The sequence below is a fragment of the Pelobates fuscus genome, chromosome 9 (genome assembly GCF_036172605.1).
Source record: "Pelobates fuscus isolate aPelFus1 chromosome 9, aPelFus1.pri, whole genome shotgun sequence".
NCBI lineage: Eukaryota > Metazoa > Chordata > Amphibia > Anura > Pelobatidae > Pelobates > Pelobates fuscus.
The window spans coordinates 7,657,412-7,684,976 of record NC_086325.1 but is presented as its reverse complement, the minus strand read 5'-3'; the positions used below and the strand labels follow the sequence as shown (position 1 = coordinate 7,684,976).

The 27,565-nt window shown below is 44.5% G+C and overlaps 1 protein-coding gene across 1 annotated transcript; it reads right to left on the bottom strand.

The window, feature by feature from the left end:
* Positions 1 to 11,448: 11,448 nt before the first annotated feature.
* Positions 11,449 to 27,172, bottom strand: SPINT2 (serine peptidase inhibitor, Kunitz type 2). Its single transcript, XM_063431067.1, has 7 exons — positions 26,619 to 27,172; positions 19,286 to 19,456; positions 18,602 to 18,667; positions 17,079 to 17,132; positions 16,616 to 16,777; positions 16,278 to 16,319; positions 11,449 to 14,608 (listed from the first exon to the last, which is right to left on the bottom strand). Exons 1-7 carry the CDS (start codon positions 26,968 to 26,970, stop codon positions 14,439 to 14,441), a joined length of 1,017 nt encoding a protein of 338 aa, XP_063287137.1. The 5' UTR covers positions 26,971 to 27,172; the 3' UTR covers positions 11,449 to 14,438.
* Positions 27,173 to 27,565: the final 393 nt, after the last annotated feature.

Sequence of the window (27,565 nt, the reverse complement as noted above, 5' to 3'; positions counted from 1 at the left end):
ATAATGAGTTGGTTAAAACATCATATAAATGAAAGTAGTTGTAGTAATAACCAAATTCCATATTCCAAAACACTCTTCTAGTCTAGGGAAAATATCGAATTGTGGGGACTGAACTCCCACTGCCATGTGTGTCGTTACTCAGAACCTCTACCACAACAAATGTCAGGGAAATGAAAGACTATAGTCACCAAAGAAAAATAATATATATATATGTGTGTGCCAATGCTTTATTAACCCCTTAAGGACCGGCCTGTTTTTGCGATGTTGTACATTTGCGACCAGGCCTCTTTTTACACTTTTGTGGTGTTTGTGTTTAGCTGTAATTTTCCGCTCTCTCATTTACTGTTCCCATACAAATTTATATATTGTTTTTTTTCAGGACAAAAAGGGCTTTCTTTACATACCATTATTTATATAATCTCATGTAATTTAAAAATAAAATAAAAATATATGATAACTTGAAAACAATGTATTTATGTAATGAAACAATACAGAGACACAAATCATACCTTAGGAGACCTAAAACTTGGTATCTGCCAAATCCTAGCCAATGTTGTTTAAATAGTAACTGGGTTCGAATGGGTTAAACATTTTTCTTACTGTAGTTTAGACACACTGGCATAGATGCCATCACAACATAATATACATATGAGATCTGAATTATTAACATTTACTCCATAAGAGATTTTTTTCTTTTCACATATTAGGCAAGCAACTTAAGGGTTAAATAGTTTGCAAATAAGAGGACGCCCTCCTCTCTCACGATTGGCAGGCTGCACAAAGTGCTCAGCCACATTTACCTGTCTTCAGTTCCCCTCTGATGAGCGATCCTGGCGAAACGCACAAGTCAGGGGCTCAGGACATCTAATCGGTAATTACCGAGAACACTAACCTGGTGTATAGACGTCCTGCACATCTTTAGGGATATAGCAGTCCAGGATCGACTATTTACCTTTACGTATTGCTAATTTTGAGTGTTGGGCAGAAGACAGAATAGACAGGTTTTTTTATTAAGGGGTGCCCTTGAAGGCACATTAGATAAGAATCTTTTACCTTGAAGGTTCCATCCTGAGAACTATAGACCAGCTGATTGAAGTACCTTGTGTTGCTTCTTACAACGTTAACTATACAATAAGAGCTCAGAAATACAGCAGGTCTTTTCTAAAGAATAAAACCTGTTCTATCTTTTTACTGATACATTTGTCTGATCTGTCTGCACTATTCTATGTAAGACATTCAGGTCTATTTAGAACCAACCTGACAGATACTTTATAAATCAGACTGCTACTTCGTAACGACTGAATACACAGCACGAAAAATGGATCTTTATTAACAGCACAGAGATAAGTCTGCCATTGTGTAACTGCTAAATAAAACAATATGATGATTGCATCCTAAATTAAACTCCGTAATAATTGTAACTGCTTTATATAACTAAAGGTGGCACCTCAGGACTGATTATCTCCTTTAGTAATTTTGATTGATATTGGCTAAATAGGATCTGTACTGGTATCTGACAGACAGATTTGGGACTACTGACCCTATTTTAATATTGCTTGTCACACTAGTTTTATTTAATATTAACATATTAAAAGTTTTTTATTAATAGACATATTAAGACTCAATTTCGATATTTTTTCCTAACCGCTGGTGACACCTACTGGTAGTTTTTTGTTTATTTCCAATTCTTTTGCTGTTTAAGCCTCAAAAGGTAATTGCGAAGGAAGTTGGATGTTCCCAAAGTGCTGTATCAAAGCACATTAATAGAAAGTTGTGTGGAAGAAAAAGGTGCACAAGCAGCAGGGATGACCGCAGCCTGGAGAGGATTGTCAGGAAAAGGCCATTCAAAAGTGTTGGGGACTTTCACAAGGAGTGGACTGAGGCTGGAGTCCGTGCATCAAGAGCCACCACACACAGACGGATCCTGGACATGGACAAAACGAACAATACACCGCAATGGGTCAGTGTGACCACCTTCCCACTGTAGGTAAGAGTGTAGCGCTAAATAGGTGTATATTTCCAGTGCTCAGGAATACAAATGTACACTTACCACTCAGGGTAGTACCAAAAAAGTGGATATATAAAAGGAAAAAACAGAAAACATACATAGGGTAATAACGTAAAAGCTTGTATTAGAGTGACTTTAAATATATGCAGATGAACTCACATTTATTAGAGCCTTTTATGTGGGTATAGGCTCTAAACACTTAAGTATCCGTGCCTTTAAGGTAGGCAACGAGACCGTGTTGCTTCTGCTTGTTTTTTCCCTCTCTCCCTCTTTTCAATCAAGATGAAGACTCCAAGAGAAAAGAGAAACAAAACAGACTTCTGGGTGTAGATTGTTTAGCTCTTAACATGCAGTGCAATATCTCTTTAAGGTGAAAGGAAAAATGCTCACCTTTTTAAGAGCCTTTTGGTAACTGGCTCTAAGTATAAATGGTATGTGTGTCTAATATAAAGGGTGACACTACCCTTAACCGGATCCAGATACTTCAGGATAGAGGTGAGTATATTCAAACACAAAATTTATTGTATAAAGAGAAATAAAAGGTAATTAAAATATCATAGTAAAAAAATGAATAAATACAATATGTGCCGAAAGTCCTTCCTCTCCTGTTCTACCAAGACGCGTTTCGCCTTCTCCGCTGGCTTTTTCAATTGGTATTTTGTTGATATTTTGCCAGCGGAGAAGGCGAAACGCGTCTTGGTAGAACAGGAGAGGAAGGACTTTCGGCACATATTGTATTTATTCATTTTTTTACTATTTGATATTTTAATTACCGTATATACTCGAGTATAAGCCGAGTTTTTCAGCCCATTTTTTGGGCTGAAAAACCCCAACTCGGCTTATACTCGAGTCAAGGTCTGTATTATGGCAATTTGCATTGCCATAATACAGACTGGGGGGAGAGGGGGTGCTGGCAGAGCTGTACTTACCTTTCCTGCAGCTCCTGTCAGCTCTCTCCTCCTCCGCGCCGTCCGTTCAGCACCTCGGTCAGCTCCCAGTGTAAATCTCGCGAGAGCCGCGGCTCTCGCGAGACTTACAGTGTGAGCTGATAGAAGGAGCTGCACGGACGGCGCGGAGGAGGAGAGAGCTGACAGGAGCTGCAGAACAGGTAAGTTACAGCTCTGCCAGCCCCCCTCTCCCCCCCACTGAACTGCCACTGGACCACCAGGGAAGGAGAGCCCCCCTCCCTGCCATGTATCAAGCAGGGAGGGGGGAAGAAAAATAAATAAAAATATAAATAAAATAAGAAGAAATAATAAAAAAATAATAATAATAAAAAAAGGGGGTATAAGGACCGCTATGGGAGGAGGGGGGGGGGGGGGGATAAGGACCACTATGGGAGGGAGGGGGGGGGGATAAGGACCACTATGGGAGGGGGGGGTATAAGGACCGCTATGGGAGGGAGGGGGGGGGTATAAGGACCGCTATGGGAGGGAGGGGGGGGGGGTATAAGGACCGCTATGGGAGGGAGGGGGGGGGGGGGGGTATAAGGACCGCTATGGGAGGGAGGGGGGGGGGGTATAAGGACCGCTATGGGAGGGGGGGGGGGTATAAGGACCGCTATGGGAGGGAGGGGGGGATAAGGACCGCTATGGGGAAGGGAGGGGGGGGGTATAAGGACCGCTATCGGAGGGAGGGGGTGGGATAAGGACCACTATGGGAGGGAGGGGGGGAGAAAAGGAACACTATGGGAGGGAGGGAGGGGGGGATAAGGACCACTATGGGAGGGAGGGAGGGGGATAAGGACCACTATGGGAGGGAGGGGGATAAGGACCACTATGGAGGGAGGGGGGGGATAAGGACCACTAGGGGAGGGGAGGGGGAAGTAAGGACCACTAGGGGAGGGGAGGGGGAAGTAAGGACCACTAGGGGAGGGGAGGGTAAGGACCACTAGGGGAGGGGTGAGTCAGGACCACACTGAGGGGTGAGTTCATACACACACTGCACTCATACACACACACACTGCACTCATACACACACGCTGCACTCATACACACACACTGCATTCATTATACACACACTGTAAATAAATATTCAATGAATATATTTTTTTTAGGATCTAATTTTATTTAGAAATTTACCAGTAGCTGCTGCATTTCCCACCCTAGTCTTATACTCGAGTCGCGTTTCGCCTTCTCCGCTGGCTTTTTCAATTGGTATTTTGTTGATATTTTGCCAGCGGAGAAGGCGAAACGCGTCTTGGTAGAACAGGAGAGGAAGGACTTTCGGCACATATTGTATTTATTCATTTTTTTACTATTTGATATTTTAATTACCGTATATACTCGAGTATAAGCCGAGTTTTTCAGCCCATTTTTTGGGCTGAAAAACCCCAACTCGGCTTATACTCGAGTCAAGGTCTGTATTATGGCAATTTGCATTGCCATAATACAGACTGGGGGGAGAGGGGTGCTGGCAGAGCTGTACTTACCTTTCCTGCAGCTCCTGTCAGCTCTCTCCTCCTCCGCGCCGTCCGTTCAGCACCTCGGTCAGCTCCCAGTGTAAATCTCGCGAGAGCCGCGGCTCTCGCGAGACTTACAGTGTGAGCTGATAGGAGCTGCACGGACGGCGCGGAGGAGGAGAGAGCTGACAGGAGCTGCAGAACAGGTAAGTTACAGCTCTGCCAGCCCCCCTCTCCCCCCCACTGAACTGCCACTGGACCACCAGGGAAGGAGAGCCCCCCTCCCTGCCATGTATCAAGCAGGGAGGGGGGAAGAAAAATAAATAAAAATATAAATAAAATAAGAAGAAATAATAAAAAAATAATAAAAATAATAATAATAAAAAAGGGGGTATAAGGACCGCTATGGGAGGGAGGGGGGGGGGGATAAGGACCGCTGAGGGAGGGGGGGGGGGGGGATAAGGACCACTATGGGAGGGAGGGGGGGGGGATAAGGACCACTATGGGAGGGGGGGTATAAGGACCACTATGGGAGGGGGGGGTATAAGGACCACTATGGGAGGGAGGGGGGGGTATAAGGACCACTATGGGAGGGAGGGGGGGGTATAAGGACCGCTATGGGAGGGAGGGGGGGGGTATAAGGACCGCTATGGGAGGGAGGGGGGGGGGGGTATAAGGACCGCTATGGGAGGGAGGGGGGGGGGTATAAGGACCGCTATGGGAGGGAGGGGGGGGGGTATAAGGACCGCTATGGGAGGGAGGGGGGGGGGGTATAAGGACCGCTATGGGAGGGAGGGGGGGATAAGGACCGCTATGGGAGGGAGGGGGGGTATAAGGACCGCTATGGGAGGGAGGGGGGGGATAAGGACCACTATCGGAGGGAGGGGGTGGGATAAGGACCACTATGGGAGGGAGGGGGGGAGAAAAGGAACACTATGGGAGGGAGGGGGGGAGAAAAGGAACACTATGGGAGGGAGGGAGGGGGGGATAAGGACCACTATGGGAGGGAGGGAGGGGGGGGGATAAGGACCACTATGGAGGGAGGGGGGGGGATAAGGACCACTAGGGGAGGGGGAAGTAAGGACCACTAGGGGAGGGGAGGGGGAAGTAAGGACCACTAGGGGAGGGGAGGGTAAGGACCACTAGGGGAGGGGTGAGTCAGGACCACACTGAGGGGTGAGTTCATACACACACTGCACTCATACACACACACACTGCACTCATACACACACTGCATTCATTATACACACACTGTAAATAAATATTCAATGAATATATTTTTTTTAGGATCTAATTTTATTTAGAAATTTACCAGTAGCTGCTGCATTTCCCACCCTAGTCTTATACTCGAGTCAATAAGTTTTCCCAGTTTTTGGGGGAAAAATTAGGGGCCTCGGCTTATATTCGGGTCGGCTTATACTCGAGTATATACGGTACCTTTTATTTCTCTTTATACAATAAATTTTGTGTTTGAATATACTCACCTCTATCCTGAAGTATCTGGATCCGGTTAAGGGTAGTGTCACCCTTTATATTAGACACACATACCATTTATACTTAGAGCCAGTTACCAAAAGGCTCTTAAAAAGGTGAGCATTTTTCCTTTCACCTTAAAGAGATATTGCACTGCATGTTAAGAGCTAAACAATCTACACCCAGAAGTCTGTTTTGTTTCTCTTTTCTCTTGGAGTCTTCATCTTGATTGAAAAGAGGGAGAGAGGGAAAAAACAAGCAGAAGCAACACGGTCTCGTTGCCTACCTTAAAGGCACGGATACTTAAGTGTTTAGAGCCTATACCCACATAAAAGGCTCTAATAAATGTGAGTTCATCTGCATATATTTAAAGTCACTCTAATACAAGCTTTTACGTTATTACCCTATGTATGTTTTCTGTTTTTTCCTTTTATATATCCACTTTTTTGGTACTACCCTGAGTGGTAAGTGTACATTTGTATTCCTGAGCACTGGAAATATACACCTATTTAGCGCTACACTCTTACCTACAGTGGGAAGGTGGTCACACTGACCCATTGCGGTGTATTGTTCGTTTTGTGCATGTGGAGAGTGGTTTTTGGAGTACCCTCATGAGTGTCTAATAGCAGCTTTTTGAAAATTTGTTCTATACTATATCCATAAGCGCCATCTATTCCCACACCTTTTTCTGTGTTGTTTCCGGATCCTGGACATGGGCTTCAGATGTCTTATTCCTCTTGTCAAGCCGCTCCTGAACAACAAACAACGTCCGAAGCGTCTTACCTGGGCTAAAGAAAAACAGACTTGGTCTGTTGCTCAGTGATCCAAAGTCCTCTTTTCTGATATGAGCAACTTTTGCATCTCATTTGGAAACCAAGGTCCCAGAATCTGGAAGAATGGAGAGGCACACATTGCAAGATGCTTGAAGTCCACTGTGAAGTTTCCAGTCTGTGTTGATTTGGGGAGCCATGTCATCTGCTGGTGTTGGTCCACTGTGCTTCATTAGGTCCAGGGTCAACGCAGCCATCTACCAGGAGATTTTGGAGAACTTCATGCTTCCTTCCGCAGACGAGCTTTATGGGGATGCTGACTTCATTTTCCAGCAGGACTTGGCAACTGCCAAAAGCACCAAAGCCTGGTTCAATGACCGTGGGATTACTGTGCTTGGTGGTCAGCAAACTCACCTGACCTGAACCCCATAGAGAATCTATGGGGCATTGCCAAGAGAAAGATGAGACATGAGACCGAACAATGCAGAAGAGCTGAAGGCCGCTATTGAAGCATCCTGGTCTCCCATAACACCTCAGCAGTGCCACAGGCTGATAGCTTCCATGCCACGCCGCATTGAGGCAGTAATTACTGCAAAAGGGCCCAAACCAAGTACTGAGTCTATATGCATGCTTATACTTTTCAGAGGTCCGATATTGTTCTATGTACACTCCTTGTTTTATTGATTGCATGTAATATTCTAATTTACTGAGATTGTGGATTTGGGGTTTTCATGAGCTGTAAGCCATAATCATCGTATTTATGACAAATCACGGCTTGAACTATCTTGCTTTGCATGTACTGCGTCTTTCTCATATCAGTTTCCCATTTTATGTAGCATAAATGAACTTTTGCACGATATTGTAATGTTTCGAGTATCCCCTGTATATCCCACGTACCATACAGACACCTCAGTCAATCTCCATTGAAATAAAGTGTATGGAAAAGAGTACAGCAATCCCCATAAAATATACACAAGACTAAAGGAATATAAATGCACTTAGTAAACTTTTACACCAACTATATAGAGTCCTGCAATGCTATTATAGCTGTTCCCTAATCACGGAGAGTGGAAAACCTACATATCCTTACTGATTTGCCAGTCATGTAGCTCTAGAAAGTTGGTGTACCAACAGTAAACCAATAGCATTGGCACAATTTTATAGTTCAAATTACTTAACATAAATGCCTTTTTCCTTAGGATTTGAGGTGCTCTCTAATCTGGATGGAAGGCAGACAGACCTAAAAATAAAAAGATAATTGGCTCCCACCACTAGCTGCTCCTTCCCTAGGCACATAATACTACCTTTTGCCTTACATCCCCAGTAAATACACAAGCCAAAATAACTGCAAGATACACTTTATTAAATAGGATGGGGAATATGAGCACTGCCTCTATTCGTAAGGAAAAACAAATATACAGTAAGTAGACTGTTAACTTTCCCTCCAGATTAGAGGCAGTGTACTACAGCTGGGATTGGGCTTTTAATTGCACAGGAGGAACATTGGAGGAACTGTATGCCAATAAAATGCCTTCTTTAATCCACCTTGCCCAAGCTCTTTTAGATGCCATAAGACCTTTTGTTCTTCTCCTGAAAGAGGACAAACCAGGACAAACAATCTATCAGATCTTCTAAATGCTTTAGTTTCCTTTAGATATGACTGAAGCTGCACTTGAAATCCAGGCAATGACAATTTTGTTCAGTGGCATTCTGAGGATTTTGACAGAACGTCAGAAGGATAATTGATGTTTGCAATTGAGTAAACATTTTGGCAAAAAAGGATACAAGCTAAAGACCACTTTATCCAAATTAATCACTAGGTAAGGAAGACATGTAGACATTGCTTGAAATTCAAGTTTTAAGACAATATTTCTGATTGCAGTTAAATCTACCGAGTTGCAAACGGAATCTATAGGTTCTAAAGGCGCCATATACATTGCTGATAGAACCAGGTTCAGATCCCCAGGGAGAAATGAGTTCCCTAATGGTGGTCAAAAGTCTGGAAATTGCTATAAACGACCTGGTAATTAGAGGGTCTGAAGCAAAGTCTTCTCTGACACCTCAGACTAGCCGGGTGAAGAACCTTTGCAAAGCCCAGTTGCAGAAAAGCAAAAATTTGAGGAATTGGGCTAGATAAGAGCTGAAAGCCTATAATGCTGCATAAACAAGAGATGTAGACTCCTTTTTAGCTGCCACCAGAATGTCAATGACTTCGGGGCATAATCCATTAGAGGTCAAGATCTGGCATTTAGACACCATACGGTTAACTGGAGTGTTGGCAGCACCTTCAGAGGAACCAGTCTGTGCTCTAGCATATCCTTGGTTATTGGAATCTTCCAGAAAGTATTGTTGGAATATGCAGTGGCCTATTATTATGGCCAGCCTAAGGCACACCTGTGCAAGAATCATGCTGTCTAATCAGCAGCTCGATATGCCACACCTGTGCAAGAATCATGCGGTCTAATCAGCAGCTCGATATGCCACACCTGTGCAAGAATCATGCGGTCTAATCAGCAGCTCAATATGCCACACCTGTGCAAGAATCATGCTGTCTAATCAGCAGCTCGATATGCCACACCTGTGCAATAATCATGCTGTCTAATCAGCAGCTCGATATGCCACACCTGTGCAATAATCATGCTGTCTAATCAGCAGCTCGATATGCCATACCTGTGCAATAATCATGCTGTCTAATCAGCATCTCGATATGCCACACCTGTGCAATAATCACGCTGTCTAATCAGCATCTCAATATGCCACACCTGTGCAATAATCACGCTGTCTAATCAGCATCTCGATATGCCACACCTGTGCAATAATCACGCTGTCTAATCAGCATCTCGATATGCCACACCTGTGCAATAATCATGCTGTCTAATCAGCAGCTCGATATGCCATACCTGTGCAATAATCATGCTGTCTAATCAGCAGCTCGATATGCCACACCTGTGCAATAATCATGCTGTCTAATCAGCATCTCAATATGCCACACCTGTGCAATAATCACGCTGTCTAATCAGCATCTCGATATGCCACACCTGTGCAATAATCACGCTGTCTAATCAGCATCTCGATAAGCCACACCTGTGCAATAATCACACTGTCTAATCAGCATCTTGATATGCCACACCTGTGAGGTGGGTGGATTATCTCGGCAAAGTAGAAGTGCTCACTAACACAGATTTAGACAGATTTGTGAATATTTGAGATAAATAGGCCTTTTGTGTACATAGAAAAAGTCTTAGATCTTGGAGTTCAGCTCATGGAAAATTGGGACAATAACTAAAGTGTTGCGTTTATAATTTTGTTCAGGGTATGTTGGATGTTGCTCTCCTTTTTTTACGTAGGTAGCTTATCACTTCAGCCCTGTTCACCTTTTCCGTTTGTTTTGATCCTCTTCGAATAATAGACAACACCCAGCTGTCTGTAGTGGTTTTCCACCATGTCGAGTAAAATCCCAGCAGTCTTTTGGATTTAATAAACATATATTCAGGCTAGAAACCCTTCGGTAAGAGCAGAAAGTCTTGCCTTAAAAGGCCTCTAAGTGTACTGGAGGGCTGCTGAGAGCACACTGCTACAAAATCGCAAGCACTCAGCAGGCAGGTGCTTGCTGCTGGGTTTTATACTCTGTCCCAGGCCAACAGAACAAAAAAAATTAAACCTGCGATCTTCTGGTGGAAAGCATCTCAACTTTTTGTGTACCTTTCACCTCCATGAACTCCCAGCACATCTGCCTTACGCACACTTTTCCATTTCGGGCTCAGAATACTAGTGGCATAGTGCCTGGCATTCCACATTCCACAAGCAAAAAAAATAGTGGGAGAGAGGACAGACGTGCTGAACCTCTCCACTTTAGATGTTCCTAAGGTCGAGCCCTTCCTGGCTGCGGCACCGTACCTCACTCAAGTCAGAAACATTACCTGCCGAAGGTAGGCAGAGACCTGGGGATTTAAGGTAAGAGGTATTACATACCTAGTGATGGGAGCCAGTTATCTTTTTATGTCTGCCTACCTTCCCTCCTGATTAGAGAATATCCCAGCTGTAATGCACTGCCTAAATCTGGAGGGAAAATACTACCAATCATTATTGAGCCTTCTAGTGTGAATAAGGTGCACCAAATGGGCAATTGCAACCAAGCACAGAAATATAGTTGTGTAATTACATAGAATTCAGGTGCGTGTGCAACTAGTTGCAAGAAAGGAAATCAGAAGGAAAGGGCTGTCAGTTCTAAGGAGTCAACAGATGCCCGTGAGGAACCCATCAACATCACAGGTGTACCAGTTATGTTTGTCAATATTAGTGTGCTGTGAAGTTACTTTGTGGCAGTCATCTCAAACTCCACTCCTGCCAGACATTGCTGAATTACAACTCCCATGACTCTCTGTACGTCTGTTAAATTAAATGCATTGCAGTCTGTCTTGGGGGGGCAAACTAAGATCCGTGCCATGGCATAACATTTATACCCTCACTCTGCCAGGTTTACCTGTATTACAGGACTGATCTATTCATTCTCCCCCCCTTCCTTCCAATTATAGGGGCAGTTCTTAAGAACTGGCTTTGGAAGTCAAAGCAGGACTATGGAAACAGTCTCAGGGTTTGGAGGGAGTGACAGCACAGACCAAGTAGTTACATTTTACTGTGTGTTTACTGCACAGTGACGGGAAATCATTTAGGCCAAATTCCCAAGCATGAAACCAGGATGAGGATTTGGATAGGGAGGGCATTCATTTTAATTAATGTTTGTGGAGGACATTTTCATTATTTACTTGTAAATACAGATGAAACATCACTGGACATCAAGGGGACAGAAGATTTTATTTAACAAAGAATACATGCATAACACTCACCAGGGTATTTCTCTAAAACGCAGAGAGCAGTGAATTAAGAAGTTGATAAGCGGAGGTTAAACGAGCCCAGCTAGGGCATAGGTGGTGACTTTTTCCAGATTAGCCATTTTGCGGTTCGGTGTTTAATAGATGAACCCAGTGTGCAGTCCAGATTTAAACACCCAATCATTGATATTCCATAGTCTTATCCCCAAGCTCCTATATAAAGACCTTAATGTATGTTAAAACATTTACCAATCTCATCTCACTCACTTTCAAACCTCACCACCTGCAACACTCAAATCCATAGAATAGCAATAAAATTAGATTTTATGGAAAAATGGAACAGGGCATATTAATTGAAGCTCAGACTAAAAATACAAATCAGGCAGAATGATGTGTGAGCGTTTAACAGTGATTCAGACATTTAAAAAAAGTTACAATGTATCGAGAACCTAACTGGGATTTAAAGTGACCGTTTTTCAAACATTTTCTGGATTCATGTGAATGAATTATAAAAAGGTTACCACATTTGGCATGACTGATGTCGTTTAAAGCAGCCCCCACTCCCCTCCCAGTTTCACTGAACTCACATCCCAATCAAAAGTTAGGTGACAAAGTTGGGACTGCTATGCATTCTTACACTTGACATTAGGGGGAGCTACAGCGATCACTAGGCTGTGGAGAACAAGGCTCTGTCTATATGAAGGCTCCCACAGCGCGCACAAGGTGGAGACACATGCATAAAGTTTAAAGGGACACTAGTCACCAGAACAACTACAGCTTAACGTATTTGATCTGATGAGTATAATCATTGCCTTGTTTGTTTACATTGCCCCCTTGGGACACCTCCAAGTGGCCACTCCTCAGACAGCCACTAGAGGTGCTTCCCAAGTCAGTGCTGCACAGTAGGCAGCAGTGCCATTCAGAGTATCCACATTCTGCATGGAGACGTTGAATTTTCCTCATAAAGATGCATTGATTTAATGCATCTTTATGAGGAGGTGCAGATTGGCTAAAACGGTGTTTGGCCCTGGCCCCATCCTGCCTCCTTGCCGATTTCAACCAATCCAATGCTTTCCCATAAGGAAAGCATTGGATTGGCTAAAGATCTGCAATACTGATGTCACCAAGGAGGCGGATCGGGGCGGGGCCAGCATCCGCAGACCCACGCTGCACTGGAAATAAGGCGAGTTTTCACCTTTTCTAAGGGGGAGCAAGCTTAAACACTATAGGGTAAGGAATACAGGTTTTAATTCCAGAATTAAACATATTGCTCCAATTAAGGTTTTCTTTGGTACAATGTATACATGATGATGCTTCTGCCATGTTTTGATTCCAGTTAAACAGACACTGTGTTCTGGCAGTAACAGCCTCCTCTTATTATAGACAGCTTGTACAGCACGCTTCTTAGTCATCAATGGTCACCATGGAGGCCCACTGCTTGCAATATAGTCTGGAATCTGGCAGAGCCACTCTACATGTTGATGCAGCTATGTTCCCACGACAGAGTTTAAGGCTGGGATCCTAGACTTTCACCTCCTACACATTGACCAGAAATCATTCTTTATAATAAGAGATGCTAATGGTTGCAGAGGTACGTTTTAAAATAAATTCATTGAGCCTCTGCTGATTTCCACCCCGACTCAGACAGGGTTATCTGTAAAACTGAATTGTCTAGCATTGACAAGTAAATTAATTTAAAAATTAGTCTTAAAGGAGTTAATGTTAAAAAGAACGGAGTGCCTTTTAATGTTAAGAACCAAGCTTTTTAAGAGTCACAGTGGCAGAGATCAGTGATAATTAGCTCTTCCAATCTAATGCTACTTCGTGAAGAAGAACAAGAGGCTACCGTGCATGCGCAGCAATCACTGACAATCACATCTCCACATACAGACATTAGGTCAATGCATCTTTATGAGAAGAATTTGGTGCCTTCATGCCAACAGTGAAGACGCTAAACATTTATCCTGCAAAGATCATTGGATCACAGGAGGAAGCAGCGCCTCCAGTGGTTTGCAGAGTAACAGTCGCTAGAGGTTTCCTTGCAGCACAATGTTAACACTGCATTTTGACAGACAACTTGGTGTTTACAGTGGAGGGACAGTCTCTTTGCATCAAAAGAATGCATTAAGCTGCAGTAAAACTACCCATCCAAACAGGCTAGCTAGTATGCTGCCAAACGTACCAAGACAATCAACTAAACTGGTGTTACACTAACTGGTGTAAAACCTCGGCTTTGACAAGAAGGTAAAGAGCAGAATGCATGCCATGAGACCACTACACAAATACCCACCCTAACATTATTTGAAACGAGTGGCCAGCAATACGCGTCCTGAATTTTATAAAATTGTATTTTGATTTGCCTCTAATCTAGAACTGTGAACATTTTATGGAGTTTTTTGAACATTTTTATGGCACCCTCTATGCCAAGTGACCTCACACATGGGCAAGAGTCTTGCAGACTACCATGATTCTATAAGACATTTTAATGAAAACAGTCACATATCTACACATAAAAACAGTTTAGTACAATTGCATATTGAATCATCTTCTAAAAAAAAACAAGATACCTTACCATTTAGAATAAAATCAGCCGCAGGCAAAGTTGGAGAATCTTAAGGAACCTTGCAGCCTTTTAAATAGACGTGGAGTCTATCTGGAGTTATGTTCTATAAAAATAAATGCATCCATTCAAACTAGTGTGAAAGTTTACAGAATAACCCTGAATCTACTCCCTTCCCAAAGATAGAAGTCATATCTCAGAACAGAAAAGAAAGAAATAAAAACCAAAAATAAATCCAAGAAAAAAAAAAACCAAGACTAGCTTGTAGTGGAGACAAACATATTAAAAGAATAATGATGCACTCCCTTTACAGGAATGATATTTCACTGGCCATAGTTTATTGGAGTAAAAGGCTATATCTCGGAGTGTGAACGGCTCTCGTTGCTCGGGCATGTTACAAAGTGTAGGCGTTGTTCATTAGAAGCTCCTTATCATCAATAGGGTTCCACATGGCTCTGAAGTCGGAAGCTCGTTGACTGTTCTTTGCCATCTTCACAAAGAATAGGACCATGGCACAGAGCAGGATGCCAGCCATGACTGCAAGCAGGATGGGCAATGCCAAGGCTGTGGGAAGAGAATGGAGGTTAATACCTGATGGTAAGAAAACTCTACAAAGAGTCTACAGCAGTGGTGTCCAAAAGGTAGATCACCAGATATTGTTGAACTACAACTCCCATGATGCTTTGCACGGCTTCAGAACATCTTTTAAAACATCTGGGTATCTGCCTTTTGGGCACCCGTGGTCTACAGAACTGCTAGATCACCTGGCTGGAAAGCCCAGAGCATCACCTGCTCCAGTAGGCTATGCACAAAGAAAGCCACTAGATACCACCACGGAAATAAATCTAAAATAATAACATTTGTTTTCCGCAAGTCTTTCCAAAGACAAATACAGCAAGGGCCAGCTGTTGTGGTGGATTCTATCTGTAAATTAGATTTTATTCCAATCCTGCAGTGCTTGTTTTATGCAGGTTTTAAAGGGAAACTCCAGTGCCAGGAAAACAATCCGTTTTCCCGGCACTGCAGGTCCCCTCTCCCTCCCACCTCCCAATCCCCGGTTGCTGAAGGGGTGCAAACCCCTTCAGGTCACTTGCCTGAGACCCCGCCGTTGTCCCTCGGCGGTGGTTTCTTCTAGCTACCGCTCCTCCCAGTCCTCATGTTGGCCGGTGGTCGAGACTGATCCCGGCCACCGGCCGGGGAGACCTAATGCGCAGCAATGCCGCGCATGGGAGCTCCCCAGAGGAAAGCATTGAAAATGCTTTCCTATGGGGAATTGAGCGACGCTGGAGGTCCTCACACAGCGTGAGGACGTCCAACGACGCTCTAGCACAGGTTTTCTGTGCTATAGAGCAGGAAGTGCCCTCAAGTGGCTGTCTAGTAGACAGCCACTAGAGGTGGAATTAACCCTGCAAGGTAATTATTGCAGTTTATAACAAAACTGCAATAATTGCACTTGCAGGGTTAAGGGTAGTGGGAGATGGCACCCAGACCACTCCAATGGGCAGAAGTGTCCCTTTAATCACAGTAATCTCAATAGATAGGATATATCCTACTCTCAACCGTGTGTAAATCTAACCTAGCAGAGTTGTAATTCCATTCAATGATATAATACTATGTATTATTGAGTTTTCCTTTTCATGCCCCTTAACGCTGGTTGGCAAAAAGCTGTGGAAAACATGCAAAGACTCCAAAACAGCTTGAAATTAAAAAATTATGTTTATCCTGCTCAAATAAAATACATTTAAAAACAACAACAACACAAACAAAACATGGCTATTCGATTTTTACTGACTTAAGTATTTTGCCAATCTGAGAAACGGAGAATAATGCCCCCTCTATGTGTGCTACCATTTATGGACATGCCTTCCCTACGGACAGATATGAAGTGAAACGTAGAGTCGTGTACATTGAATGCCGTCTGCATGGTATCTATGGATAGGAACTAAAATGATTACCTAATCCAAGGTCATCCATATGACATGGTGACCAGTGATGCAGTGCCTGAGAGTTAACACCCAGCCCCATTATAAGCATTTATTTGGAGATTGGGGATAAATGGCCCTTACAGCAACCCCCCCATTAATGTGCTGTGCACCCCAGGTAAACCACTTTCAATAGGACACTAATTCAGCTTCATGTGACTGCATATCAGAGATATCAAGGGTTCTGTTTGCCGGGATCTAGCAGGCAGAGAATAGTGGAGAAGCGGTATAGAAGCGCATGTAACACTTACTGGTTGCCGAGCGGTGATGGATGGGAATATTCTCCAGCTCATCTGCAATATAAATATTACACAGGTCAGCAGGAAGGAAAGTGTGGGCTTCAGAATAAACCCATTAAAGAAAATAAAGGGGGAGAGTATAATAACACACAACACTTCACTAGTAGAACGCGCTTTGCCATGTCAGTGAGTATTTTCAAACTCCCCCCCCCCCCCCCCACCCCAGCTTTATTTTATTGCTGCATATAATTTCTGCTATTGGATGGAGGGTACTCCGGCACATAGGGATATTAGGTATATTTTTGGGAAAATGGGCACTGCACGCTATTTGGGAGACAAGAAAACCTTACCAATGCATGTTTTGGCACACTCTGCCTCGGACCGGTAGTTGTTCTTATTTCCTTGACATCCCCCGTATGTGAATTTGTTGCAAGCCCCAGTTTCTGCGTTATAGTACCAACGAGGAAAGGCAGCCCGACAAGGACCGGTGTACTTGGGAGCAGCACAAAATTCTGAAATGGAGAAGAATAGAAGACATTATCCTTATCCGAACACATATTGCTGCGGTGTTGGAAAAAAAAAAAGCTGTAATTTACACACATGAACATAGTAAAAAACGGTTACTGAACTTCAATTGGTTCAGGATAAGCTACACTGAGAAAGGTCTGAATTAAAAGCAAAGTTAAGTAAAACAAACTTTAAATACGTAAACAGTTTCAATATTTCAATAAAGAGACAACGAACTACAGTGAGGACAAACCCTGATAAGATAAACCTGGATTTGGCAAACAAGTCAAGTTTTGGAATACACACCCTCAAAGGTTCTAGGTTCCGGAGCCTTCACTTTTTCAGGTTCTGGCATTGCATCTAATGGGTGGAATAAGAAGAAATATAAAATGATGCAGACATTTATAGAATCTGTATAAAGGAGGGAAAGCTAGTCAGTGTAACCTTTCTAAAGTAAAACTCCATCATTTGAACATTTTACTACATTCTAGAAGAATGACTAAATGGAATACAGGTTCGATAAAACCTGAGACAGGATAGCTTAGAGCCCGTTCTATATTAACGTATACTCCAGGAAGGGCTTTAAAAAACGCTGGCTGAAATGTACACATTGAAAAAGGAGAAGTACCAAATACACAGGGCCTCATTTAAAAACGCTGGATGAAATGTACACATTGAAAAAGGAGAAGTACCAAATACACAGGGCCTCATTTAAAAACGCTGGATGAAATGTACACATTGAAAAAGGAGAAGTACCAAATACACAGGGCCTCATTTAAAAACGCTGGATGAAATGTACACATTGAAAAAGGAGAAGTACCAAATACACAGGGCCTTATTTTACTAACCAACATAATCCTTGTAAAAGATAGAACGAGACAGATTTTTACCATGATTGCAGGTTAAGATATACAGAGGGAAACCCTGAGGGACGTTATTTTTAGCAAAATAGCCGAGCTGGAAAAATAGAGTTTGGGAATTTCTTCAAGCTGGCAATTTTGGTGTCCATTTTCCCTGGTCAATTCTGGATTCAGTAAATAATCTCTAGTTTTTGTAATATTACTGTTATACCATGCCTTATGTAAAAAGTGCAATGTTTATGGCCAGACCAAGAATGTGAGCTTTAAGGGTGTTTTTAAGGGTGTTTTTCCAGACCAGTATCTTTGCTCTGCGATGGATTAGAAAACCATGCAAAATGGGTTGTTTTCAGCAGCTTGCATCAAGCATTTTTAAAAAGCTCTCTCCGCAGAGACTGCAAATCACAAGATCCATGCTGCCAATGATCACCACAATTCCGAGCCCAGTGTTATCTACCGCAGGGAAATTACTGGTTTAGGAAGCAATGTACTACCATCATGCATTGTTAAAATGTTTAATGTATGGCAATGCTCAGAATTTGAACTAGCCACATGGACATTCCACGCTTGCAGTGGCCAGAAACTCAAGTCCTGGCTAGTAGTGTTTAAGCCCTGCTAAATAATAATTAAAAAGGATATTTCACATTGTTGTGTGTGCACGCATTGATTTTTTTTATAACCATTTTATGGGATGATAGATATTTTAAGGCTTTGCCTGGAGTTGTGGTGGGGGCATATGGACATGTATAAGGGACTCACCCCTGGCCTACCTCACTGTCATTGGTCTGGTGATCTGCACACCCTTTATTCATGATACTCTACTTGAGGGGGCCCACTTTATTTACTGGCCAACTGCATGTCTGTTCCGGCACACTTCAACCGACCTTGTCCTATAACATGTTACGTCACTACACAAATTTGCATCAACAGATCAATGGTTGCACCGAACACACACATTTTATAAATACATACCATTCTGGGACTGTGCTTCGACCAGGCGTTTGCTGGTAGGTAATACATCAGTGGATGGGTTCACAGCTAAAAACAAAAAAATTAACAGGTTTTACTGTGAAATCAAGGAGTCTTGGACATTAGTTTCTACTGAATAAAACTCAGAAATGTAAATAGCCGTAAAAGGCGGGGTACCCTCTGCCCAGCTGCGGGGTAATTGCCCTTTCACAGGCAGAAGAGTGGGGGAGATAAAAGCAGCAAGCATGCATTACACAGCCAATTACTTCCCAGGGGTTTACACAAAAATACCATGAAATTAGGTTATACCATGAGAAAGGGAGATGCAAGTACGTGGAAAGATAATGGAAGACGTGGCAGGAGTGTTAGGATAATCATCATATAATTCCATTATCTGTGAATCTCAAGCTTAGTAATTTCCTAAATACACCAAATAAAAATAACCACCGTACACAGATTGTTTGGGAGAATTTGGATTATTTCAATGTTCCATGTTTAAGAAGATATGGCAATCATGCCAGTTAGTGACTAAACCAGAGCTAGCTAAAAAGGAACCATTCATAAATATAAACTGGCCAAAACCCATGGGGGTTTAATTAACTGCCTGGAAGGATTCAGCAGGGAAGCGGACAATCCAAGTATAGTCATAACCTATCATTACAGATTCCACCCACCATACCAACATACCAGTCACTCCGCTGCATTTATCCATGCATTGCCCCTCATCCAAGTGATTGTTCAGATTTCCTTGGCAGCCGCCATAAGTGAAGTTTTTGCATGTCTGGCTGTCCACATCGTACCACCATCTCAGGAAAAATGCTCGGCAGCGGCCAGTTTCCGCTTGTGACAGGCAGAAGTCTAGTAAAGAAAACAGAGAAAGTTATTCCTTTATTAGGCTTACAAGTACTATTTTAATTTCTTTAGAAAGCTGCAACATCTCTGCCGGGCCACACAATTGGTGAATAAATAAATCAGGACAATTTTCATGTGTAGTGATTGCAAAACCCATTCCAGTGCTTGCTCTAGGGCCACATAACCCATTATAAGACCCAAGTAGACGTTTAAAGCAAAAATAAATAAATATATAATTATAATAATAAAGTCTGATAGATATCTAGTGGGGACAACAAAACCAATTTACAGAAGGTGACATTTGGAAGACTGATCTGCAAACTAACTAAATTCATAATGTGGAGCAAACAGGACCAAAAGTGGCAGTTAATTTGAGCCTGTGCCCTCTATCATAGGCAGATCACAGCTGGAATGATACACAGGATGGGATGAGATGAGCACAGTGAGGGGTTTAAATCGGATGGACTGGAGGCCTTACTGATTTAGTAGGAGAGAGTGGAATGTACAGAAAGTCTGATGGGGTAATGCAACGATTACACATAAGAATTAGTACGTTAAATTAAATCCATGAACCTATTAAACATTGCCACAGACTGGCCCTTTAAAAATAAAAACACTACAGCTGCTTCATCTCATTGGTTACGGTGTCTGGAGTCCCCTGGCACCATCCTTCCATTCACGGTTAAATCATTGTTTTAGAGCAGGAATAGGCAACCTTTGGCACTCCAGATGTTTTGGACTACACCTCCCACAATGCTTTGCCAGCATTATGGGGGTTGTAGTCCGCAACATCTTGAGTGCCGAAGGTTACCTATCCCTGAATTAGAGTCTCCAGCAATCCATTCACTCTGTGCTGCTTGGACTAATGAGGAAGCATTAGCCTAACAGCAATGGATGACTGATTGGCCGAGAGTGTTAGTGGACCGCATTCAGCCTATCACATTGCTGGTATAATTTGGTATGGCTAGAAGGAAGTGTGTAATCCCTTGCTTTAGCCACACCTATAAGTGGGGGACAGGTTGTTGGTGGTCAGGGACCCTCACTCTGTGTTAAACAGCTAAGAAATGGTTTAACACTTAACGGAGGGGCAGTGCCAGGATACACCAGGCACTATAACAAATTTACCGAGATGAAACGGTTAGTGCCCAACAGTGTCCCTTTAATGGCAGACACGGAATGTGGCCAGTGTAAAGAATCAAGTGGATGCAGAAGTCATGAATGCTTTTGCAAATATTGTATAAAAGAAATAACTACGAAAGCTGTACTATAAATACCGTCACAACAGTGGCATACTGTAATCAACATACAACGCTAGATATGCAGAGATATAAAGGTAGATTATACGGAATTGTAAGTGTTTTTTATATTAGTGACTTTTCGAAATATCACCCTGTTGTAATATCAGCATATAGACTGGCTAGCCGAAAATCAGGTCTGGTGTGCCAAGACTAGCCATCACTAGTCAATAGCCACAATAATAGAATTAAATTATATATATATATATAACCTCAACCACACTTTCTTTACCGATGCTGCCACGCACCACGACAGATGGTGGTATCACTGCTATTTTAATAGACATTGAGCACTGCCAATCTACTTTCTTCGACTTCTAACAGTAGCAATCACAAAACAAGCTGAAAATCCTATGATAAAGTTCATGTAATAAAAGATTCCCAAGGATTCTTATAAAGGAGGTAACACCTAGATTTCACCCACTATAAAGCCCTGACCTTCAAGCCAGTACCAGCCCTCGTTATCAAAGCATGTCAATTAAAAACGAGAAAGAACACAAAAAATAAAATGGCTGCCAGATATCCCAGCATACACAGTATGCCGCCTTGCCAAGACAAGCACCATCCAAGTAAACACGGAAAGAAAGGACTGTATGTATGGCACTAAGGGGTTATTGCCCCCTCCCCCAAAGGGGAGACAATGTCCACCAACATCACAATGAAATGTACCCAGTAAAACTGCCTAGCTGTATTGGATACTGCCAAGTCAGCCATTTTTGCAATTTCCTGTTCAAATCACTATGGCTAGGGGTTAATAACAGACATGGATGTAGATCAATATTAATACATACATTGTTGACAATTAATGAAGATAAAGGCTGCATTGACTATATATCCAAGAGGAAGGAGTGTTCTCTCCAATAACAATATATAAACCTATGATGACAATAAATACAATGATCCCTGACAGACTCTGGCCAAAACCAACTGCCAAAAGCAAAGATATTGTGAAACTGCTTAGAAGTGACGGGGGAATGTGACATTTATTGCTCAGAGCACATTACAAAGGACTGTTTGTAAAGTGCACCGCAAATAATATACACGGTCTAAAACGTCTTATTAGACATCTTGCGAGATATCCCCAGTATCTTTGTGGATTACAGATCTGTACACACACACACGGGTCGGTAAAATAAAAACAAACAGTGTCACAATACTATGAAATGGAATGCAGAAGAAAATCAATAAATAAAGCCTTAAAGACAACTGTCAGCTTAAAAGGTGGTTTAGGATCATGTCCCAGCATACAAGGGAAGGGCACACCATTAACACTGAAATGATGACAAATTACCAATATACAAAGACAAAGCTTTAAAACACACCAGGTTACAATCTTATACCCCAGAAGCAGCCTTCTCACACAGAGCCATCTGCTGCCTTGTCACAATCTATTAAAGGAGACAAACCAAGGTGAATTTACCACCTTTATGTTCTCTCCCAGAGGGGAACTGAAACGTTGACATATTGTATAATATTAGGTCTAATGCTAAATAAAGCTAGATTTGATCTACAAAGACCGTAAGGGGGTGGAGAGAGAGAGAGATAGAGAGATAGATATATAGATATAGATATAGATATAGATCTCAAACACACCTTTTTACAACTTTCTATACAGAGGCTGATAGCAAACATAAAAACAGATTCTAAATTCTCCATTTTTATGATTTGCATAGCCCTGGCCTAAAATCCAATAACAGGGGCTAAAGAAGCAAGCATGCTCACTAGATTGTAATGGAAGCCAATGGCGAGGCCACATTAAATGGTGAATTAACAAATTAGCCGCTACCATCGTGTGGAATGAGAGTGCAGAAGCACTGGGACTGTGCCTGCATGGGGTATCTGGGAAATGTATGCCATCCCCTTTATAGCGGGAGACATTTGCTGGATTAATCACTACATAACTAGATTTAGCAGATTGAACCTGAATGGCAAAACGGAGGCTGAAATGTTCAAACTGTAACAAATCACCTAACATTTATTTTGCCATCGAATTTAATTTGCTGGCATTCAGGTTTTACTGAATAAGCAAGATAGTATCGCTACGGTGCATTGTGGGGGTTTTTTTCCTTCCATTTTATTAATGGAAACAAAATGATTTAAACACAGATGCATTAATGAGGAATCCAAGGAAGGGACATGGCAGGGTTGATCACAAACCCCTAAACATTATCTACATCGTACAATATGTAATACATCTTCACAAATCATAAAGCAGAAGCTACATTGCTTACACTAGCAGTGCCACACTAGGCAAAATATCCTGATCTCTAATCTAACCTATGATTAACTGCCATCTTTGCAAAGTGATCTGTATAAGAATGGTTTAAAAAAATTAATAGAATCGATTATGGCTGTAGATATTCTAGATCACATGGGTCTCAATGCATGACCCCTAATTATGGTGCCTTCTTGTATGCACCATATTCATGTCACTCACACCTATAAGGGATGAGATTTATAGGGAGAGAAAGTAAAGGCTTGGCTGGGCCTAAGCTTGGCTATGCCCACCCCTATGCCAGCTGATATTGTCCAGGTAGACCATCCTGCAGATTTATTGCCCCTACTCTGACATTGGCAAGGCATAGGTAGCGCTGCCATGAGATTTCTGGTTATTACTACAGGAGCACCAGGGAGACATTTACTTTATCCACGGAAGTACAATAAGGTGGAGAAACAAACATCCTGCTATAGTCCCCTCCTGTATAGGATTATTTAAAGGGACACTGTAGGCTATAAGCATTTTCTCTCATTGAATTGGTTATTCCCATGCTAGACTGCAAGACTTCTCCCGTGCTGCACCAATCCTCTGGAAAGCACGTCCCCACGCTGTTTGCCTTCTATTATGCGCTCCCTAAAGACTGTCTTGTTCAGAGAATCCAATCACTCAACTAACTCATTCCTCTTACCCAATAAATGCCCTCAACTCACCAACAATATTCTCATCTTTGCAGTCCAATCCATCTAGATCAGGGGTTCCCAACCCAGTCCCCAAGAACACCCTAACAATCCAGGATTTAGGGATTACCCTGTTGTATCTAAAGTTTTTTTTTTTTTATTTCTAAACACCTTAGGCACAACAGGGTAATCTCTAAATCCTGGACTGTTAGGTGGTACTTAATAACCCCGGATCTAGATTGTAAAGTCACACAGGAATTGTGTCAAATGTCTTTTTACGTGTACCAAACGCACAGCATTGCTGGATGTGTTGGCGCCTGGTGTCCCCCAACACGGTCTCTCCCATTGAGTGACTGCACACTTCCTTCCAGCCATACCAATTCATACCAGCAATGTCTGCTTTAATAGGCTGAAAGCAGTCAGGTGACACTCTCAGCCAATCACAGCCACCCATTGCCATTTAGCCTAATGCCTCCTTTTTAGCCCAATAGCGCAGAGAGAATTGGCTGCTGGGGCCTCTTGTTTAACATTAAAATATTAAACACAATTTACCTCTGAACACACTATAACCACTTCAATTAAATAGTTACAGTGCCCAAAGTGGTTTTAACCCATGAACTATTTCATTAAACCAAATTGTCTCCTTAACAGTCACAAAATAACTCAACCTGGGTTTGTAAGAGAAAGCAGCAACATGATTTTGTGATAAAATTAAAAGTGCAGTTCGACTGGTGAGAGAGAAACCCGAGAATGTCACTTGGGAGGAAGATGGCTCTCTGATCACAATAAAACCAGTCGAACCAGTTTAGGCTGATTTTCTCACAGCTGTAGAATGGCTGACATCACAGATCACCAAAGGGATAATACAGGTATAGAGGCACAAAAAGAGCAAAATAGATAGCGCCATGTGAAGGGGTGCACAGCAAACACAGAAGGACAGAATTTTAAAGCTGGTAGGTCACAGTTGTGATTTACATAGAACCCACAAAGTGCCAAAAAGGAGAATTTTTTTTTTTTAAAATGAAAACATATAGAGAAGTAAATACTGGCACACAATACTATTTTGTTCGGAGCAGCGTTCAGTGAAGGTTTATGTGCACACCCTGAATTTATGGTTTTACAACAACAGATTGGACAAAAAAGTACTGCCACATTCCCACAGCCACACCTTGCAAGACTGTACTAGTTAAGAAATGTTACAGATTAGTTGGTGGTAGTTGTACATTTGGCAGGGTACTAGCTAGCCTGTTTGGAAAGGTAGTTAATCTCTCCGGTGAATTTGGCTGTCCAGTTATCCTTACAGGCCTGTTTGGACCGCTAGTAACTTGTAGCCAAGTTATTCTCTGGGCAGGGAGTTAGTTGCTCAAGTGATTAGTTTAAGTGGCTAGATACTTGTTTGGATGGATAGTTACTAGTAAGTTATCTGCCTGGTTACATGGTGGCTAGTAATCTGTCTGGGGTATCAGTTCCCTGTATAGGGTGTTCATAATCTCCCTGAATGGCTAGTTACCTTCCGCTCTGGGTGGGCTAGTTACCTATATAGTGGGCTAGTTCTGGCTAGTGCCCCCTCTCTGTCTAGGGGGGGGCTAGTGCCCCCTCTCTGTCTAGGGGGGGGCTAGTGCCCCCTCTCTGTCTAGGGGGGGGCTAGTGCCCCCTCTCTGTCTAGGGGGGGGGCTAGTGCCCCCTCTCTGTCTAGGGGGGGGCTAGTGCCCCCTCTCTGTCTAGGGGGGGGCTAGTGCCCCCTCTCTGTCTAGGGGGGGGCTAGTGCCCCCTCTCTGTCTAGGGGGGGGCTAGTGCCCCCTCTCTGTCTAGGGGGGGGCTAGTGCCCCCTCTCTGTCTGGGGGGGGCTAGTGCCCCCTCTCTGTCTAGGGGGGGGGGCTAGTGCCCCCTCTCTGTCTAGGGGGGGGGGCTAGTGCCCCCTCTCTGTCTAGGGGGGGGGGCTAGTGCCCCCTCTCTGTCTAGGGGGGGGGGCTAGTGCCCCCTCTCTGTCTAGGGGGGGGGGGCTAGTGCCCCCTCTCTGTCTAGGGGGGGGGGCTAGTGCCCCCTCTCTGTCTAGGGGGGGGGGGCTAGTGCCCCCTCTCTGTCTAGGGGGGGGGGCTAGTGCCCCCTCTCTGTCTAGGGGGGGGGGCTAGTGCCCCCTCTCTGTCTAGGGGGGGGGGCTAGTGCCCCCTCTCTGTCTAGGGGGGGGGGCTAGTGCCCCCTCTCTGTCTAGGGGGGGGGGCTAGTGCCCCCTCTCTGTCTAGGGGGGGGGGCTAGTGCCCCCTCTCTGTCTAGGGGGGGGGGCTAGTGCCCCCTCTCTGTCTAGGGGGGGGGCTAGTGCCCCCTCTCTGTCTAGGGGGGGGGGGCTAGTGCCCCCTCTCTGTCTAGGGGGGGGGGGCTAGTGCCCCCTCTCTGTCTAGGGGGGGGGGGCTAGTGCCCCCTCTCTGTCTAGGGGGGGGGGCGGCTAGTGCCCCCTCTCTGTCTAGGGGGGGGGGCTAGTGCCCCCTCTCTGTCTAGGGGGGGGGGCTAGTGCCCCCTCTCTGTCTAGGGGGGGGGGCTAGTGCCCCCTCTCTGTCTAGGGGGGGGGGCTAGTGCCCCCTCTCTGTCTAGGGGGGGGGGCTAGTGCCCCCTCTCTGTCTAGGGGGGGGGGCTAGTGCCCCCTCTCTGTCTAGGGGGGGGGGCTAGTGCCCCCTCTCTGTCTAGGGGGGGGGGCTAGTGCCCCCTCTCTGTCTAGGGGGGGGGGCTAGTGCCCCCTCTCTGTCTAGGGGGGGGCTAGTGCCCCCTCTCTCTCTAGCTGGGCTAGTTACCTCTCTGGCCGACTGGGCTCCCACACTGTGGCTAGCTCCCTGTCTATGTGGCTAGTTACCTCTCTGGCCGGGCTAGTTACCTCTCTGGCCGGGCTTGGCTCCCACACTGGGTCTCAGGTAGCTCCTGGCTCCCTGTCTATGTGGCTAGTTCCCTCTCTGGGTGGCTAGCTCCCTGTCTATGTGGCTAGTTACCTCTCTGGCCGGGCTTGGCTCCCACACTGGGTCTCAGGTAGCTCCTGGCTCCCTCCATCTCCCGCAGGTCGCACATGTTGAAGCCGTTGAAGCTGCAGCTGACGAGGCGGCAGTCGCTGTGGGGGCCGCGGAGCAGGGCCAGGTCGCAGTCCGGGTTGGAGCAGCATTTCTCCAGACATTCCTCGTCCAGATCCACCGCCGGGGAATCCAGCACCTTCACCCCCAGGGAGTCCGTGTCCGCCAGGCCGAGCCCGGACAACACGTTGAACCCCACGCACTCAGACGGGGCCCCGGCCAGAGCCAGCGGGGCCAACAACCACAACCACAACACGGCGCGGAACCGGGCTGCCATGACAACCACGACGGAACCGCGGGGACAGCACGTCACTGGGATACGGCCCGCGGATTGGCTGGCGCCGAGCGGAGAGCCCCTTACTGCGATCTGATTGGCTGACGCTGGAACAGCCCGCGACGACCACCCGGTCCCTGATTGGTGGGCTTGCTGCTTCTCCTGCCGCGCGCTCAGTGTCTCCGTGCTTCCTCTCTGCGCTCTCACAGCCTTCTAACCCCAGCACGTACTGAGCGAGCTACCTTCCCTCCGGCCACGCCCAGCGTGACGTCACCACAGGTACCCGCGGCGGCCACGCCCCATCCCTCCAGGTGAGCGGGGCGGGGCCAGCAGGTGTCATGGCGGCTTCCTGTTTACCTCAGCTGTGTTACTGCCTCCTGCAGAGCTGGTTTCGGCCAGTGGGAAGGAGGGAGGGGCTGGAGGAGACAATACAGACTGAGAGAGTTTCTGTGTCAGCTCCATGCTCCATTCCTAGTGTGTCACACAATCAGCTCTACTGACTGCTACTATGATCATTACTATTATCATTACTATTATATTATTATTATTACTACACAATCAGCTCTAATGTTATTATTACTATTATAACATCACCCCA

Coding starts and splice junctions, on each gene's coding strand:
- SPINT2 (XM_063431067.1), bottom strand. CDS start 26,970: ATGGCAGCCCGGTTCCGCGCCGTGTTGTGGTTGTGGTTGTTGGCCCCG. Junction 19,457..26,618: donor AGCCAAGCCCGGCCAGAGAG/GTAACTAGCCAC, acceptor TTTCTTTACTAG/ACTTCTGCCTGTCACAAGCG. Junction 18,668..19,285: donor TAAATGCAGCGGAGTGACTG/GTATGTTGGTAT, acceptor TTTTGTTTTTAG/CTGTGAACCCATCCACTGAT.